The sequence below is a fragment of the Colobus angolensis genome, unplaced genomic scaffold (genome assembly GCF_000951035.1).
Source record: "Colobus angolensis palliatus isolate OR3802 unplaced genomic scaffold, Cang.pa_1.0 Scaffold187, whole genome shotgun sequence".
Lineage (NCBI taxonomy): Eukaryota > Metazoa > Chordata > Mammalia > Primates > Cercopithecidae > Colobus > Colobus angolensis.
The window spans coordinates 66,121-82,408 of NW_012115010.1; the positions used below are offsets into that span (position 1 = coordinate 66,121).

The 16,288-nt window shown below is 49.2% G+C and overlaps 2 protein-coding genes across 2 annotated transcripts in view; one reads left to right on the forward strand and one right to left on the reverse strand.

Annotated features, from left to right (window-relative positions):
• LOC105510342 (putative uncharacterized protein FLJ41591) overlaps positions 1 to 16,288 on the reverse strand; it is a 42,709-nt gene that overhangs the window by 24,036 nt on the left and 2,385 nt on the right.
• ARL4D (ADP-ribosylation factor-like 4D) lies at positions 1,002 to 3,174 on the forward strand. Its single transcript, XM_011940047.1, has 2 exons — positions 1,002 to 1,138; positions 1,702 to 3,174. Exon 2 carries the CDS (start codon positions 1,774 to 1,776, stop codon positions 2,377 to 2,379), a length of 606 nt encoding a protein of 201 aa, XP_011795437.1. The 5' UTR covers positions 1,002 to 1,138; positions 1,702 to 1,773; the 3' UTR covers positions 2,380 to 3,174.

Consider the following 16,288-nt stretch of genomic DNA (forward strand, 5'->3'; position numbering starts at 1 on the left):
TAGGCGCCCGCCACCACACCCGGCTAATTTTTGTATTTTTAGTAGGGACGGGGTTTCACCATGTTGGCCAGGCTGGTCTGGAATTCCTGACCTCAGGTGATCCGCCCACCTCGGCCTCCCAAAGTGCTGGTATTACAGGCATGAGCCACCGTGCCCGGCCCAATAAACACACTGTTTTTTTGTTTGTTTGTTTGTTTTGTTTTGAGACAGAGTCTCGCTCTGTCGCCCAGGCTAGAATGCAGTGGCACGATCTCAGCTCACTGCAACCTCCACCAGTGGGTTCAAGCGATTCTCCTGCCTCAGCCTCCTGTGTAGCTGGGATTACAGGCACCCGCCACCACGCCCGGCTAATTTTTGTCTTTTTATTACTGACGGGGTTTCACCCTGTTGTCCAGGCTGGTCTGGAACTCCTGAGCTCAAGTGATCTGCCTGCCTCAGCCTCCCAAAGTGCTGAGTTTACAGGTATGAGCCACTGCGCCTAAACATACTGTGGAGCGTAACCTTAGATAAAGTCATTCAACCCTTTTATCTGTAAAAGGCAGACAACAGTCCCTAACAGGCTATTGTAGATAATGGGCTTACCACTATGAAGCAGCTGTTTTATGGGGCTCTAGGTTCACACAGGTTTGACAATTGAATTATGAAAGATAAAGGAGAAAGGCTTGTCAGCCTCTCTGAGTAGATCCTTTGGCTGAAGGAGTGTCCATGTGGGGTGGTATCTCTGCCTGATGGAGGGGGATGTAATGGTAGTGCGAATATTAGGGTATTCATATCTTTCCTCCCGAGTCAAACGTTGCCAGCCACGTTCCTTTCGCCCCTCCCACCCTCCGTTCCGGATTAAATCCAGGTTTAATTCCAAATATTAGAATGTGGTAGAAAAGGTCAAATAGAGCAGCCACGGATTGAGCAACCGTCCCTCCGCGTGTGGTGGGGGATGCAGAGCTCGTAGCTCCACGCTCCGCCCCACCGCCGCTGGTTGGTCCGCGCCTTGTGACGTCACACGCGGGTTTTTAAGGCCGAACCCTAGGCAGGCTCTGCAGAGGCAGCGGTGGAGACGCGCTGGGTTCCTGCGGGGGTCTCGCGGGGCGGCTGCGGTGTTTGACCAGGAAAGGCACGAGGAGAGCGCGGCTCACGAGAGGTAAACGGACACTGCAGACCGTGCTGAGGCGGCCCCGGTGCGGGGCCGCTGGAGCTGGGGTCCGCTATCGGAGGAGGACTGGCGGCCAGAGGAGTGTAGTGGGGCAGTGGGGCGGGGGTCGCAGAGTAAGGAAGGGCACTGTGTCGACGGCTTGGGGCTGCTGAGGGCGGGTGGGAGCCGGACTCAATCTCCGGTCTCAGCGTCTGCACCCTAACTCTTAGTTTGGGGCACTGTCGACTTCCCCCTTCCCGCGGGGATCTTGCCTGGGGGATGGCGCCATAAGCTCTGAGAAGAGGCTCTAGAAGCCCACCGTCCACGGATCGAGCCCTCACCCCCCACTTGAGTGGCCTAGGACCTGGAAGTCTCTTTAGGTCCCATCGCCCGCCTCACGACCCCCCAGGGAGTGGGGAAACACCTCTGTTATACCTTAAAAAAAAAAAAAAAAAAGGAAAGGAATTTTAAAAAGAAAGGATGGGCGGCTGATTTAGGAAGGGATCAAGAAGTTGCAAATCTTTTGTATATTAAACCTCTCCTTTTTCTCCCATGACCTTTTATTGGTTCAGATAACGCAGCTGTGCTCCCTGGAACCTTCAATTTCAAGGCCTCCCTGCCTCTACTAGGCGCCTTAGTTCACTATGGGGAACCACTTGACTGAGATGGCGCCCACTGCCGCCTCCTTCTTGCCCCACTTCCAAGCCCTGCATGTCGTGGTCATTGGGCTGGACTCTGCTGGAAAGACCTCCCTCCTTTACCGCCTCAAGTTCAAGGAGTTTGTCCAGAGTGTCCCCACCAAAGGCTTCAACACCGAGAAGATCCGGGTGCCCCTCGGGGGATCGCGTGGCATCACCTTCCAAGTGTGGGACGTCGGGGGGCAGGAGAAGCTGCGACCACTGTGGCGTTCTTACACCCGCCGGACAGACGGGCTGGTGTTTGTGGTGGACGCTGCGGAGGCCGAGCGGCTGGAGGAGGCCAAGGTGGAGTTGCACCGAATCAGCCGGGCCTCAGACAACCAGGGCGTGCCAGTGCTGGTGCTGGCCAACAAGCAGGACCAGCCCGGGGCACTGAGCGCTGCTGAGGTGGAGAAGAGGCTGGCAGTCCGAGAGCTCGCAGCCGCCACTCTCACTCATGTGCAAGGCTGCAGCGCTGTGGACGGTCTGGGTCTGCAGCAGGGCCTGGAGCGCCTCTATGAGATGATTCTCAAGAGAAAGAAGGCAGCTCGGGGTGGCAAGAAGAGACGGTGACCCGAGCACCCCCTCCCTTTCCCCGCACCTGGTAGGGGTCTGCACACTTGGACAGCAGCGTGGGGCCAGCCTGTGACCTCTCAGTCAGACTAGGGTGCAGGACTTGTCCACCTCAGTGAAGGAGAGAGGAGAATGGGGGGTCCTGTTTTGGCGCCACATTGGGGTGGGGATGGGAGATGGGATGTCTTTGCACATCTCTCTCTCATCCTCTCTGGAGAAGTGGGCGCTGCAGGACCGTGGAGACGTAAATGTAAACTGTGACTCTACCTCGACCCTGTTTCTTGTTTTTCTTCTCTGGCTTTTTAATTGGATGCGTTTTGGGTGGGGGGGATGGAAAGTGGCTTGGAGAATGTGTTTGGGATGAAAGAACTATCTCCCCGTCCTCTGTCCCCCAACTGGGGAGTCTCCCCAAGCTGCTTTTCTAGGGATACCAGTCACATAGTTTTTATTTTTGTGTTTGTGAAAGTGCCAAGAACCCCTCCCCACATTTGTAGATCCATGACCCTTTTTATAAGCCGTGTATGTCCTCTGTATTATTGTTATTAACTGTTTTTTAGCATTTGCCTGTAAGTTATTAAAGACTGATAACTGTAGCTCTTACCTTGGTCTGGGGCATTTTCCTCTCCTTATCTTGTCCCAGAGACAATTCAAGATTTCTATTTGGGGTTGTGGTGCAGGGGGAGGGAGATTTATCTTGAAGCTGAATTTGCAAAGCAAGCACTTATAAAAATTAGATTGTGTGTTATGGGATGGCTCGTGAAAATTATAGGGGGGAGTTGAAAACCCCTCAAGCTATTGCCTGATCTCTGTAGTTTTTTGGGTGGGGTCACTTCCTTTTTCTCTGATTTAACACCCCTCCCCTCATCCTCTGGGTCTTACTTGTCCCTTATATCAACAGCTCCTTGCAGATTTAACTTCAAATTTTGCTAATCTGAGCTGTTCCTAGGTTCTTGACCTTGATGACACCTAAGTCTATATAGGTAAATCCTCAAAGAGCCATTCTGTTCCCATCTTCCCCACTTCCCCAGTCTCAGGTTGGTTTGATTTTTTTCCTCCTTGTAGGAGGTGGTGAGAATGGAAAGTAATTCCTCCCTGGCCTTAAGTCACCTCTGTGTACTCAATCCTGCTGACTGGCTCACTAGCATGATGGTAGTGGCTGGTGCTGGGAAGGCCTGGGCTGGATTGAGCCAGCCTGGCCCTGGTGACTAAGCCATGAGTTTTCCAGCTTTGGGAATGATAGCTCTTCTCACGAGAGAGGCAGAAGTAGTAGCTGTTTGTGCTTGGTGTAGGAGAGGACTGCTGGACATACGCTCTCCAGCCTCCAAGATAGAAGGGGGAAGACATAAGCCCCCAATATTTGTGGTGATTGTAGAAATAAAATGTTAACATTGCAAGGGTTTGAGTGCCCCTACTCACCAGCACGGGGACCAGCTATGTCTGATAACACAGAACACTTAGATCCTCTTAATCTTCTGGGTGGGAGCAGTAAAAACTAAGCACAAGGCCGGGCACGGTGGCTCATACCTGTAATCCCAACACTTTGGGAGGCTGAGGCAGGAGGATGGCTTGGGCCCAGGAGTTCAAGACCAGCCTGGGCAACATAGGGAGACCATGTTTTAAGGAAAAAAATAACAAGCACAATTCTTTCCAGTTTCCCAGACCTCCAGTCACCCCCTGCCACTCTTTGTGCAAACACAGAATCCCCAGAGCAGGTTCGGCGTTCTCCACGCCCCGCTTCTCCCCAACTCTGTCTCCTCCGGAATCAGATGAAAGCACCTGGGGAGAAAGAGAAGGTGCCAGCCACCCCCACTTCTGAGGAAGGTTTCCTAAAGAACTTGCTTCTTCCTACCCAGCGCTGCCAGAAGCTCAGATTTTGTCCCCTCCCCATCCCTGTAGCTGGCAGGATGGGGGTGGGTGTGCATTGATCCGGAAGGGTGCTCAAGTGTGCGTCAGTGCTGGGGCCTGCTTGACAGAACTGCTGGGCTGGTTCTGCTGGGAATATGTGCTACCTGCCCCTCCCCCAGACACACCTGTGACTCCTCTCCCAGTCTTTCTGGGGCACAGTCGTATAGCCCAGGGACAGGTTGAGGCCCCAGTCCAGGCTGGAAAGGAGCTGGCCAGAAATGACCCTCTGTCCTGCCAGGAGATCTTTCCTCCCCATCCCTCCACACCCAGATGATGCTCTTTTGTCTTAAAATCTTCAAGGATATATTTTCATTTCTTGTCACTCAGTGGACTTAGGTCTCCAGATTTGGGGGAAGAGGTGCAGAGGTATTTCCCCATCCCTAGCAGAGGGGCCTCCAAGATGTCAGCTCCTGACTTCTGGCTCTTCCAACCACACTCCTTCCCTACCTGCTTAGAACAGGTATCTTCTGTTTCCCCATTCCCAGCCCTGGGGGTGGTCAAGGATCGTGGTCCACAGTAGGCCCTTGAATGTCCCAGGTTCTTCCCCAGTCCCTCTGGCCTGACTGTCCAGCTAGTGGTATAGAGGAAGATGGGGGCTGGTGTCAGAGAGAGATGGAGAAGCCAACTGCTCTACCAGAGTAGTGGGGAGAGGGGTACACTGGGGAATTCTGAGTAGAAAGCTACAAATTGTGACCGGGTCAGAGTCAGGAGCTTAGGAATAATCCTCCTGCCTTGGCTCATCAAAGGGACTGGAGAGCTGGAAGGGAGGGGATTACTTCCTGTCTGCAGGATGAGAGAGGGAGAGAGAATCAGAACCTCTCACTCTCCAGTCCTGCCCAGATATTCTGCATTTTGAACTCAGGGCAAGGGCAAGGAATGAGGGCAGGATCAGGATGGAGGGTGAGGTTGTACTTACCCTGTACTGGCTTCTCTATTAAGTAGGATTTCTTCGAGACCCTGGCATGGGTGCTGAGGAGATCTTTCCCGGGGGCCAGGAGTGGTGTGGCTGAGGCTAGATGCCTGTGAAGTTGAAGGAAACCTGCTGTAGACCCAGAGTTCCAGAGTTGAGGCTTTTTTTTGTTTTGTTTTGTTTTTGTTTTTTTTTTTTTTGTTCTGTTGTCCAGGCTGGGGTGCAGTGGTGTGATCTTGGCTCACTGCAACCTCCACCTTCCGGGTTCAAGTAATTCTCACGCCTCAGCCTCCCAAGTAGCTGGGATTATAGGCATGCACCACCATGCCTGGGTAATTTCTGTATTTTTAGTAGAGATGGGGTTTCGCCACGTTGGGTCAGCCTGGTCCTGAACTCCTGACTTCAAGTGATCTGCCTGCCTCGGCCTCCCAAAGTGCTGGCATTACAGGCGTGAGTCACCATGCCCAACCCCAGAGTTGAGGCTTTCTTCTGAACTGCCCTTCCCCATCCAGCCACCCCTTCTTGCATAGGTTGGAATGTAAAATCCAGATGGAAGCCTTCCCTTCCTGGACCTGCTCCTCATGAGGGCAAAGATGGCAGTGGTCTCCCACTTTCCCATGCCCTTTCCAGTCCTCTCCATGCTGCAAGGGCTCAAGGAAGACAGAGGAAGGAAAGCAGTCCCTAAGGCCCAGAGTGGGCAGTGACTTGCCCTCGGATACACAGCCACTTAGCAGTGCACCCAGCTCCTTCCTCCCAGGCTAGCTCTTTGTACTACTCCCAGGGCAGAGGATAGGAGGTAGGAGACAAGGAGCGAGCACAGTATCTCAGAGCTCAGATTCTCCCCTCCCTCTTCCCTCTCCTTGATTAGATTAAGGACCAGCTTTCCGCTCTCCCACTCCCCTTCCTGGGGAGTGAGAGCTTTATCTCCTAAGCCCAGCAGAGGTCTGGTCTCAAATCTGGCCAGAAGTTCCCATCCTCCCTTCATCCTGGCCACGTGTCTTTCTTGAGATGGATACCTCCACCAGGGCCTGGGAAGTGCTGAGTTCTGCCAAGTGCTAGGAGCACACAGGACAGCATGCTCTCTAACACAAGCCTGTTTTGAATGGGGCCAGTGGGTAGAGGAAAGGGAGGGAGTAAGGGTGGCAAGGGAGACCCAGGCCAGCATTCGGCTGGAAAGGGTGAGCAGTGTGGCTGTACTTCATTTCCAAGGCCATCTGTTGTGGAGTTTGTGGGTGGATGCATGGGACCTCCTCCTCTGGATGAGCCAGAAGAGGGTATTCGCTGTTCCTTTAAAAAAAATTTTTGAACATGTTAGATATTCCTATTCTTTTTATTTTTTATTTTTGTAGAAACGTGGTCTTGCCCTCTTGCCCAGGGTGATCTCGAACCCCTGACCTCAAGCGATCCTCCTGTCTTGGCCCTCCAAAGCACGGGGACTACCAGTACAAGCCACCACACCCAGCCATGTTCCTTTTTTTTTTTTTCTAATTTTTACTTTACCCTGAGAGTTTTTTGTTTGTTTTTGTTTTCGTTTTGAGACGGAGTCTCGCTCTGTCACCCAGGCTGGAATGCAATGGTGTGATCTCAGCTCACTGCAACCTCTGTCCCAGATTCAAGCGATACTCCTGCCTCATACTCTGGAGTAGCTGGGATTACAGGCACGTGCCACCATGTCTGGCTAATTTTTTGTACTTTTAGTAGAGACGGGGTTTCACCATGTGACCAGGGTGGTCTCAAACTCCTGACCTCAGGTGATCCACCTGCCTCGGCCTCCCAAAGTGCTGGGATTACAGGCATGAGCCACTGCACCCAGCCAGTTCCTTCTTTTTAAAAAGAAAAATCTTCTCCCCTTCATTGGAAAAGTAATAGTTCTTACAGATCTCTATGTGGAAGAAATCTAAATTTAGAAAATGAAGAAACCTAATCTCACAACTTATTTAATGAAACATTCAAAAAAAGAAAAGAAAAGAAAATGAAGAAACTGGCTGGGCACAGTGGTTCATGTCTGTAATCCTAGCACTTTGGGAGGCTGAGGCAGGTAGATCCCTTGAGCTTAGGAGTTCAAGACAGGCCTGTACAACATAGCGAAACCCCATCTCTACAAAAAATACAAAAATTAGCCAGACATGGTGGCACATGCTTGTAGTTTCAGCTACTTAGGAGGCTGAGGCAGGAGGATATCTTGAACCTGGGAGGTCAAGGATGCAGTGAGTTGAGATTGTGCCACTGCACACTAGCCTGGGGGACAAAGTAAGGCCCTATCTCAAAAAAAAAAAGAAAAAAAAGAAAGAAAAGCAAAAAGAAAATGAAGAAACTTTATAATCTCAACTTTAGAGCTAACGATTGTGAACAGGTTTTTATATATGCTTCTGGGAATTTTTTTCTCTGCATGTACAAAAGAGATATGTCTATAGAACATACATGGAATTACATAAAGCAAACAGTTTTGCTTTTCTCATTTATATCTTGGATATTATTCCATATATGCCATTATTCCATTATACCACTGCCATCTTTGCCCTCACGAGGAGGGGCTTCAGAAGGGAAGGCTTCCATCTGGATTTTTCTCATTCTTTTTGATGACCACATGAGATTCCATTGTATGAATGTACCATCATTAATTAATTAAATTGCTTGTTGAATACACAGTCTGCTTACAGCCATGGTCCTCCTTGCATATATATTTTTTGGTACACTTGGGGAAGCTTTTCCATAAGATATATTCCTAGAGTTGCAATTGTTGTGTCAAAGGGCATATGTATTTAAAGTTATCATAGATATTGCCAAAGTTTATGTGTTTGTGTAGAAGTTTGGGTGGGAGGGAAATTTAATTCAGCTTCCTAATCCTCTATCCTTAGATTTCAAAGCTTTTTCAAGCTGAGATGTGTGTATATGGTAGGGGAGACATTACGGTGCTCTTGCTTTTTTTGTTTTGTTTTTTTTTTTTGAGATAAGAGTTTCGCTCTTGTTGCCCAGGCTGGAGTGCAATGGCACGATCTCGGTTCACCACAACCTCCGCCTCTCAGATTCAAGCGATTCTCCTGCCTTAGCCTCTTGAGTAGCTGGGATTACAGGCATGTGCCACCATGCCTGGCTAATTTTGTATTTTTAGTAGAGGCAGGGTTTCTCCATTTTGGTCAGGCTGGTCTCGAACTCCTGACCTCAGGTGATCTGCCCGGCTTGGCCTTCCAAAGTGCTGGGATTACAGGCATGAGCCACTGCACCCGGCCTCCTTATGTTTTTTGTTTTTTTTTTTTTCACCAGAGCTGCCAGTAAATGTGCCCTTGCTTTTGGGGAGGTAAGGAATAAAATCACCAGCAACTCAGCAGAGGATTTGCAGCGATAGCGAGTAAGCTTGGGCTCACTTTCCAGGGCTAAGGATTGAGCGCCACCTGGGACTGCCTGGCTGGTGGTGGTGGTGGGCAGATGGTGAGGACTCCCTAGCACCCAGCTTGTCACAGACGTCAGGCAGAGTGGGCGAAACAAGTCCTGAAATAGATTCCTGGGATTTGGCTTAGGGAGGAAGTGAGGCTGAGACCAAGAGTGTATGCTCTGAAGGGAAGACAGAGAAGGAAACTTCAACCCGAATGAATTGGGCAGCAGTGGAGCCCTGGATGTCCCCCATACAGACACCCCACCCCCATGTAGGGACTCCCACCAACTGCTGTAGCTCAAGGACTCTTGTAAAAGCAAGCAGAAGCCTGAAGTAGCAGATATCTTGGTCACTCTGGAGTGTTTGGGGCTTGACTTCTGCGTGGGCCGTTAAGGCTCCTGGGAAAATCCTGGGTCTACGCCCCTCCTCAGTGGAGTGGGAAGGTGGGAAGACGGGAGGGCTTATCTCTTTAGCAGTCTCCACCTCCTCCTATTAAATTAGTTAAATCTCATGAGAAATCCCTTGGAGGAGGGTGGGGGGACAGCTGGGTTTCAAAAGCTTGTTGAAAGTGAGGTTCTGTGCTTTTGATTGTATTTGTTTTTAGAAGATTACCATTGCTTTGCATTCCAGATGCCTCTCTTATCCTTAAGGAGAGAGAAGACAGAACTGCTTACTCACTCTCTGGAACTCTCCCAGCCTGATGAGGGAGGAACAGAGCCACCAGTCTGACTACGCAGTGCCCCAAAACAGTAACCCACAAGACAACATACAGGTTCAGACTTGGCTCTACCATCAACTTCTGTGACTTTGGCCAAGCCATTTCTAGTCTCCTGGCCTCAGTTTACTCATCTGTAAAGTGAGGGGATTGAGTAGGCAATATCAGATCTTTTTTAGTTCACTTTCTATGGTTCTCAGAACAAGGTGGGCATGGGAAGCTCTTTAATAGTCTTTCTCTCTTCATCTCTGTTTTTTGTTTGTTTGTTTTATTTGTTTGTTTGTTTTTGAGACAGAGTTTTGCTGTCACCCAGGCTGGAGCACAGGGATACAATCCTGGCCCACTGAAGCCTAGACCTCCCAGTTTCAAGCGATTCTCCCATCTCAGCCTCCCAAGTAGCTGGAACTACTGGCATGTGCCACCACGCCCAGCTAATTATTTTATTTTTTTAGAGACAGGGTCTCTATCAGTTAAGGTTGGAGAATTTATCTGGGAAGGCTTCCTGGAGGAGGTAAGGAAAAGAAGTCAACTTGGAGCCAGAATTAAGTATTCTGATTAATGAGAGACCTGGAGCATTGTGGGCTTCAGAGCACTTTCTTGGTCCACCTACTGCTCAGGAGGAAAGGCCTGAGTCTGAGGTTTAATAGACACAGTTTTGTTCCTCCTTTCCCTGTAATTACCTGGCCTGGGACACTCCCAAACTCTGTCCACCACTCCTGTGCTTCAACTCCTTCCACTGTATGTAGGATTCACATTCTCTACCTCCTACTCCAGAAGAATAGGTTGTAGGGCAGGTGTCAGGGAAGGGACTCCCAAACTCTAGACCTGTGGTGTCCAATATGGCAGCCATGAGCCACACATGGTGATTGAACATGGGGAGTGTGGCTGGTCTGAACTGAGATATGCTGTACATGTAAAATACACAACAGATTCAGAGCCTTCATATGAAAAAAGAATGTAAAATTTCTATTAATACTTTTTATATTGATTATACATATGTTGAAGTGATACTTTTTATATGAGTTAAATAAAATAATTAAAATTAGGTTCAGTTGTTTCTTTTTAACATTAAAAATGTGGCTATCAGAAATATTAAAATTACATATGCGGCTCACATTGTGTTTCTTTCTTTCTTTTTTTGTTTTTTTGAGATGGAGTATTGCTCTGCTGCCCAGGCTGGAGTGCAGGGGCGTGATCTCGGCTCATGGCAACCTCCGCCTCCCAGGCTCAAGCAATTCTCCTTCCTCAGCCTCCCAAGCAGCTGGGATTATAGGCGCCTGCCACCATGCCCAGCTAATTTTTGTATTTTTAGTAGAGATGGGGTTTCACTGTGTTGGCCAGGCTGGTCTTGAACTCCTGACCTCAGGATCCACCCACCTTGGCCTCCCAAAGTGCTGGGACTACAGGTGTGAGCCACTGCGCCCAGCTTCACATTCTGTTTCTGTGGATAGTGCATCCACATATTTGGGGGGAAGGAGCATTATGGGTAAAAGAATGAAACACTTGTTCTCCTTTTTGTTTGAAATCAGAAGAGAAACAGGGCCGGGTACAGTGGTTCACGTCTGTAATCCCAGCACTTTGGGAGGCTGTGACGGGAGGATTGCTTGAACTCAGAGTTCAAGACCAGCCTGGGCAACTGAAGAAGACCCTGTCTTTACAAAAAGAAAAATTAGCCGTGCATGGTGGCACCTGTGGTCTCAGCTACTCAGGAGGCTAAGGAGAGAGGATTGCTTGAGCCCAGGAGGTTGAGGCTGTAGTCGTCGTGTTCAAACCACTGCAATTGCACTCCAGCTTCAGTGACAGAGTAAGACCCTGTCTAAAAAAAAAAAAAAAAAAAAAAAGAGAGAGAGAGAGAAACAGACCAGAACTGCAACAGTATGGAAGGAAGGTAAATTACAGGAAGTCCTTCTTGATAGGAAGGACTGAAAAACCTGAAAGATCCACATACTTCTTTTCCTGGAAAGCTTTCAGAATAGGAGAGGACTTTGCATATCTTAAATCATTTTAAGACGATATCTTATCATACTATGATTCTCAGTCATCCAAACCTGGTTGCCTAGCAGGTGATTTTCCTGGCCTTGTTCAAGGTATTTTACCACAAAAACAGCTCTTAATTGTCTACTTGATGATAAGCCCAGATACCTGGAATCCACAGAAAATTCCTAACATGATTTTACCCAGTAGTTTCTAATCTTTCATCAGACTGCTGAGGCAGCAGCAACAGTGTTGACAGACTGAGGTTTCATCATCCTCCCCTATCCTGCTGCCTGTCTGTGCCCACCCTCTACCACCGGGAAGGTGCTGGAGCAGAGGGAGGGTTCAGGGAGGCAATATTGAGGAGGAACATGCCAGCTGGGGGTCTGGATAATCCACAAACTGGATTATCTGTCCCTGACTTTGCACAGACATAAGCAGGTGGCCTATACGTAGACAGGATGTACTGGGATGAGCCATGGACATCTGGTTAATGTGTGTGTGTATATGGTGGGGGTGGTCCTACAATAAATTCCCCCACCTATTTATCTCCCATCCAGAGCATTAATTCAACCAATCACTCCTTCTTTCAATTAATCACATATAATATGAATAGCATTTAGCATTATTTACTGCAGTTTCATAGTGAGAGACTGGAATTTTTTTTTTTTTTTTTTTTTTGGAGACAGTCTTGCTCTGTCACCCAGGCTGGAGTGTAGTGGTACAATCCCGGCTCACTACAACCCCTGCCTCCCGAATTCAAGATTCTCCTGCCTCAGCCTCCCGAGCAGCTGGGATTGCAGGCTCACACCACCAGGCCCGGCTAATTTTTGTATTTTTAGTAGAGTCGGGGTTTCACCATGTTGGACAGGCTGGTCCCAAGCTACTGACCTCAGATGATCCACCCACCTCGGCCTCCCAAAGTGCTAGGATTACAGGTGTGAGACACCATGCCCAGCCGAAACATTTTTTAAAAATCATTATTATACACTGAAGGCTGATTAGGGCCTGACACAGCATCCTAGGCACTGGAGCTAAGGTGCAATTTGTACCCAAAGAAGTGTCTTAGATCTGGTTCCCTCGATGTGGAGACTGAGATGGGGATTTGGGGGTGTACATGGTTTATTGTGGGCAAGCTCTTAAGAGAAGGGAAGAAGGAAAGCAGGGTGGGGCAGGGAGTGGGGAAGCAAGGATGTACTTCACAGCTGAGTCTGGTTTTGGCTTGATCCTGTGGGAAGCTCTGGGTGGACAATTGCATGACAGAAAGGATCCCACCTGAGTCAGGGAGGCTGGTCTTTTATGCCCCTGTCAGTCAACTAATTGGCTGCCCTCTAGGCCAAGGGCAAGTCCAGAGATGGAGAGCCATTGACAGCCAAAACTCACAGTCAGCACCGGGAATCTGGGTGGAGCACCAAGGTATCCACTCAGGGAGTAGCCTGAGAAGAGAAGAGTGAGCTGACCCGGGCAAGCACAGCCCTGATTGTTATCCACACTTGGCAACCCAGTCCTCTTTCTGCTCTCACTCTCGGCCTGGCCTCAATCCGCCCTTGTCCCGCCTTATTTCTCTCTGTTTCTTTTTCTTCTTCTTCTTCTTTTTTTTTTTTTTTGAGACAACGTCTCTCTCTGTTGCCCAGGCTGGAGTGCGGTGGCCTGGTCACGGCTCATTGCAGCCTCGAACTCTTGGGCTCAAGTGATCCTCCCACCTCAGACTCTCTAGCAGCTGGGACCACAGGTGCACACCACCATGCCCAACTAATTTTTTGTAGAGACGGGGTCTCACTATGTTTCCCAGGATTCCTACCTCTGATCCTGCCTTGTCTGTCTTGAGAAGGTTCATCAGGTTGAAACTGAGTTTTTTCAAGAGCCTCCAAGAGGCTGGGGCTACTGAGTCATCCCTTGACCTCTTTCCTTGCCTATGGGTCATCTGAGTTCCACTGTCCTCCTAGGCAGAAAGCTTTAATATCCTTGGGGACATCTGACCCTAACCCCTTCTCTTGCTCTTTCTCCTTTACTGGGTGTACTCATCCCACCTCCTGTGGTGGAGAAAGGACAGTTCAAGAGAAATTCATTCTCAAGGCTTGACTCCTACTTAAACATCACAGGATACATTCCCTGGAAGGGGAAGGGTGCGTCTGTACTGGCTTCCTTAGAAACTTCAGAACAGAAAAGACGCCTCCTTTCCCTACCCCCTCCCCAATTCAAACAGGGGCTGGGAGAGAGGAAGAGATTATTGTTTCAGGGGGTGGGGAGTGTGGATGGACTGACTGCTGAAACTTCCTTTTCTTCTGGCACAGCCCTATTTGTAGAAGTGCCGGAGTCCTGGGGAGAAAAGCACAGAGGGAGAAAAAGAACATTCTTTGAGGGCATTTGGCTGCTCTTTTACACTTGAGATCAAACAGAGAAGGTCCAGCGTCATGCCCTCCCCATCTTTCTGTCCCTAGCATGTGGATATCCTGTGGTGTGTCTCATAAATGCACATGCACATGCATGCGAACACACATACACACACACACACCCTCGCACTGTTGAAACCAGAGCTGCTGGCTCCAGGGAGGGGAGTGAAGAAGCAGCTGTGGACAAGAATGGGTGGCCACATACCTGCCCTTCTGGGAGGTGACACTTCCATTACACCTCCACAGGTTTCATGTTAACCTCACCCTAGCTTTGGCCCAATGTTGTCAGGATGGGCAGAAGGATGTCAGAGTTAAGCTGGCCCAAAGCCAACAAGCAAAGAGTTCTCAGCAGGCCCTTGAAGTGCCAGCCAATCAGTTCCCCCAAGGACCAAATCTGGAGAAAACTCAGCTTAAAGCACAGCAGTAGCACATACTGGCTTCAGCAACACATATACTAAAATTGGAATGATACAGAGAGGATTAGCATGGCCCCTGCATAATAATGATACGCAAAGTGATGAAGCATTCCATATTTTTCAGTTTGTCAAGCATTGTATTCTTTTGAATAAAGCCAACATGTCTATAACTTAACAAAGCAGCAGCATAGCAGCAGAAATTCAGCCTAGATCACTAGGTGAACTTCAGTGATGACTGGGAGAAGCACCCTGGAGACTTCTTGAGGGTTGGAGGGAGCCCCTATCTTCCCTGAGGGATTGTCAGAAGGCATGGTGCAGGCCCAGGATAAAGTTCGGGGTCTGGATTGCAGAAAGTGACCCTGGCAGCCCAAAACCTTTGGCATCACTGAATCAGAAGGGATTTTGACTGGCCTCATGTCACCCCCAGTAGGCTGGGACTGGGGCTGTAATTGGCTGTAATTTGTTGATGAATGCAATTTGCAGCTGCCTTCTCTCCCTGTGACAGGCCTCAATTAGAGCGGCCAAAGGGATCTAGGGTGGGAGGGGGAGCTGGGATGTTGTTTCCAACTCCTTCCCCTGGTCCACTCTCAGCACTCTGCCCCATCCCGAAACAAGAGGAGGTTCTTGAGGCTAGTTAATTGTCCCCCAACTTGGCCAGGCACGGTGGCTCATGCCTGTAATCACAGCACTTTGGGAGGCCGAGGCAGGTGGATCACGAGGTCAGGAGATTGAGATCATCCTGGCTAACATGGTGAAAACCCGTCTCTACTCAAAATACACAAAATTTAGCTGGGTGTGGTGGCGGGTGCCTATAGTCCCAGCTACTCAGGAGGCTGAGGCAGGAGAATGGCGTGAATCCGGGAGGCGGCGCTTGCAGTGAGCTGAGATCGCCCCACTGCACTCCAGCCTGGGCAACAGAGTGAGTCTCCGTCTAAAAAAAAAAGATTGTCCCCCCACTTACAGTCAGTGATATAATTTTAGAACAAGTGGAGAGTGAGAAAGGTATAAAATGAAGGCTGCTTTCCTGCAGGTTGGTCTGGATGCTATGGATTTTAAAACTTGACCATGTTTCATGTTTAGTACTTTCTTATTTATTTTAGAGCTCCTGAAAATTCTATAGATAGGAAGACTTTTGGGCTAAAATGTTTATTTCTATCTTATAGTCCTTTCTCCCTCTTACCAGATAAAGGAAAAAAAATGGAAATCAGAATGATGGAAAAGAGAGAGAGAAATAAGGCAATCAGCTCTCCACTGACCTAGGATTTTTTTTAAAGACAGAGTCTTGCTCTGTCACCCAGGCTGTGTGCTGGGGTGTGATCATAGCTCACTGCAGCTTTAACCTCTTGGGCTCAAGCTATCCTCCCAACTCAGCCTCCTGAGTAGCTAGGACTATAAGCATGTAACACAACGCCTGGCTAATTTTTAAATAAATTTTTTGTAGAGATGGGATCTTGCTATATTACCCAGGCTGGTCTTGAACTTCTGGCCTCCAGTGATCCTCCTGTCTTGGCCTCCCAAAATGCTGGAATTAGAGGCATGAGTCATCATGCCCAGCCCCTGACATACTTTTTTTTTTTTTTTTTTGAGACAGATTCTCGCTCTGTCACCCAGGCTGGAGTGCAGTGGCACCATCTCAGTTTACTGCAACCTCTGCCTCCTGGGTTCAAGTGATTCCTCTGCCTCAGCCTCCCGAGTAGCTGGGAGTACAGGAGCGCATCTCCACTCCTGGCTACCTTTTGTATTTTTAGGAGAGACAGGGCTCTGCCATGTTGGCCAAGCTGGTCTCAAACTCCTGACTCAGGTGATCCACCCACCTTGGCCTCCCAAAGTGCTGGGATTATAGGCGTGAGCCATTGCGCCTGGCCTGACATACCATTTTACTCAGAAGAATCACTTGAACCTGGGAGAGAGAGGTTGCCGTGAGCCAAGATCGCGCCACTGAACTCCAGCCTGGGCGACAGAGCGAGACTCTGTCTCAAACAGTCAGACAAACAAACAGACAAAACCACTATTGGGACACTAGGGAACGTTTAGTCCAGTGGCTTTCAAATTATTTTAAAAAGTAACAGGGCCAGGGGCAGTGGCTCACGCCTGTAATCCCAGCACTTTGAGAGGCCGAGGCGGGCGGATCACCTGAGCTCAGGAGTTCGAGACCAGCATGACCAACATGGAGAAACTCCATCTCTACTAAAAATACAAAATTAGTTGGGCGTGGTGGTGCAT

Coding starts and splice junctions, on each gene's coding strand:
- ARL4D (XM_011940047.1), top strand. CDS start 1,774: ATGGGGAACCACTTGACTGAGATGGCGCCCACTGCCGCCTCCTTCTTG.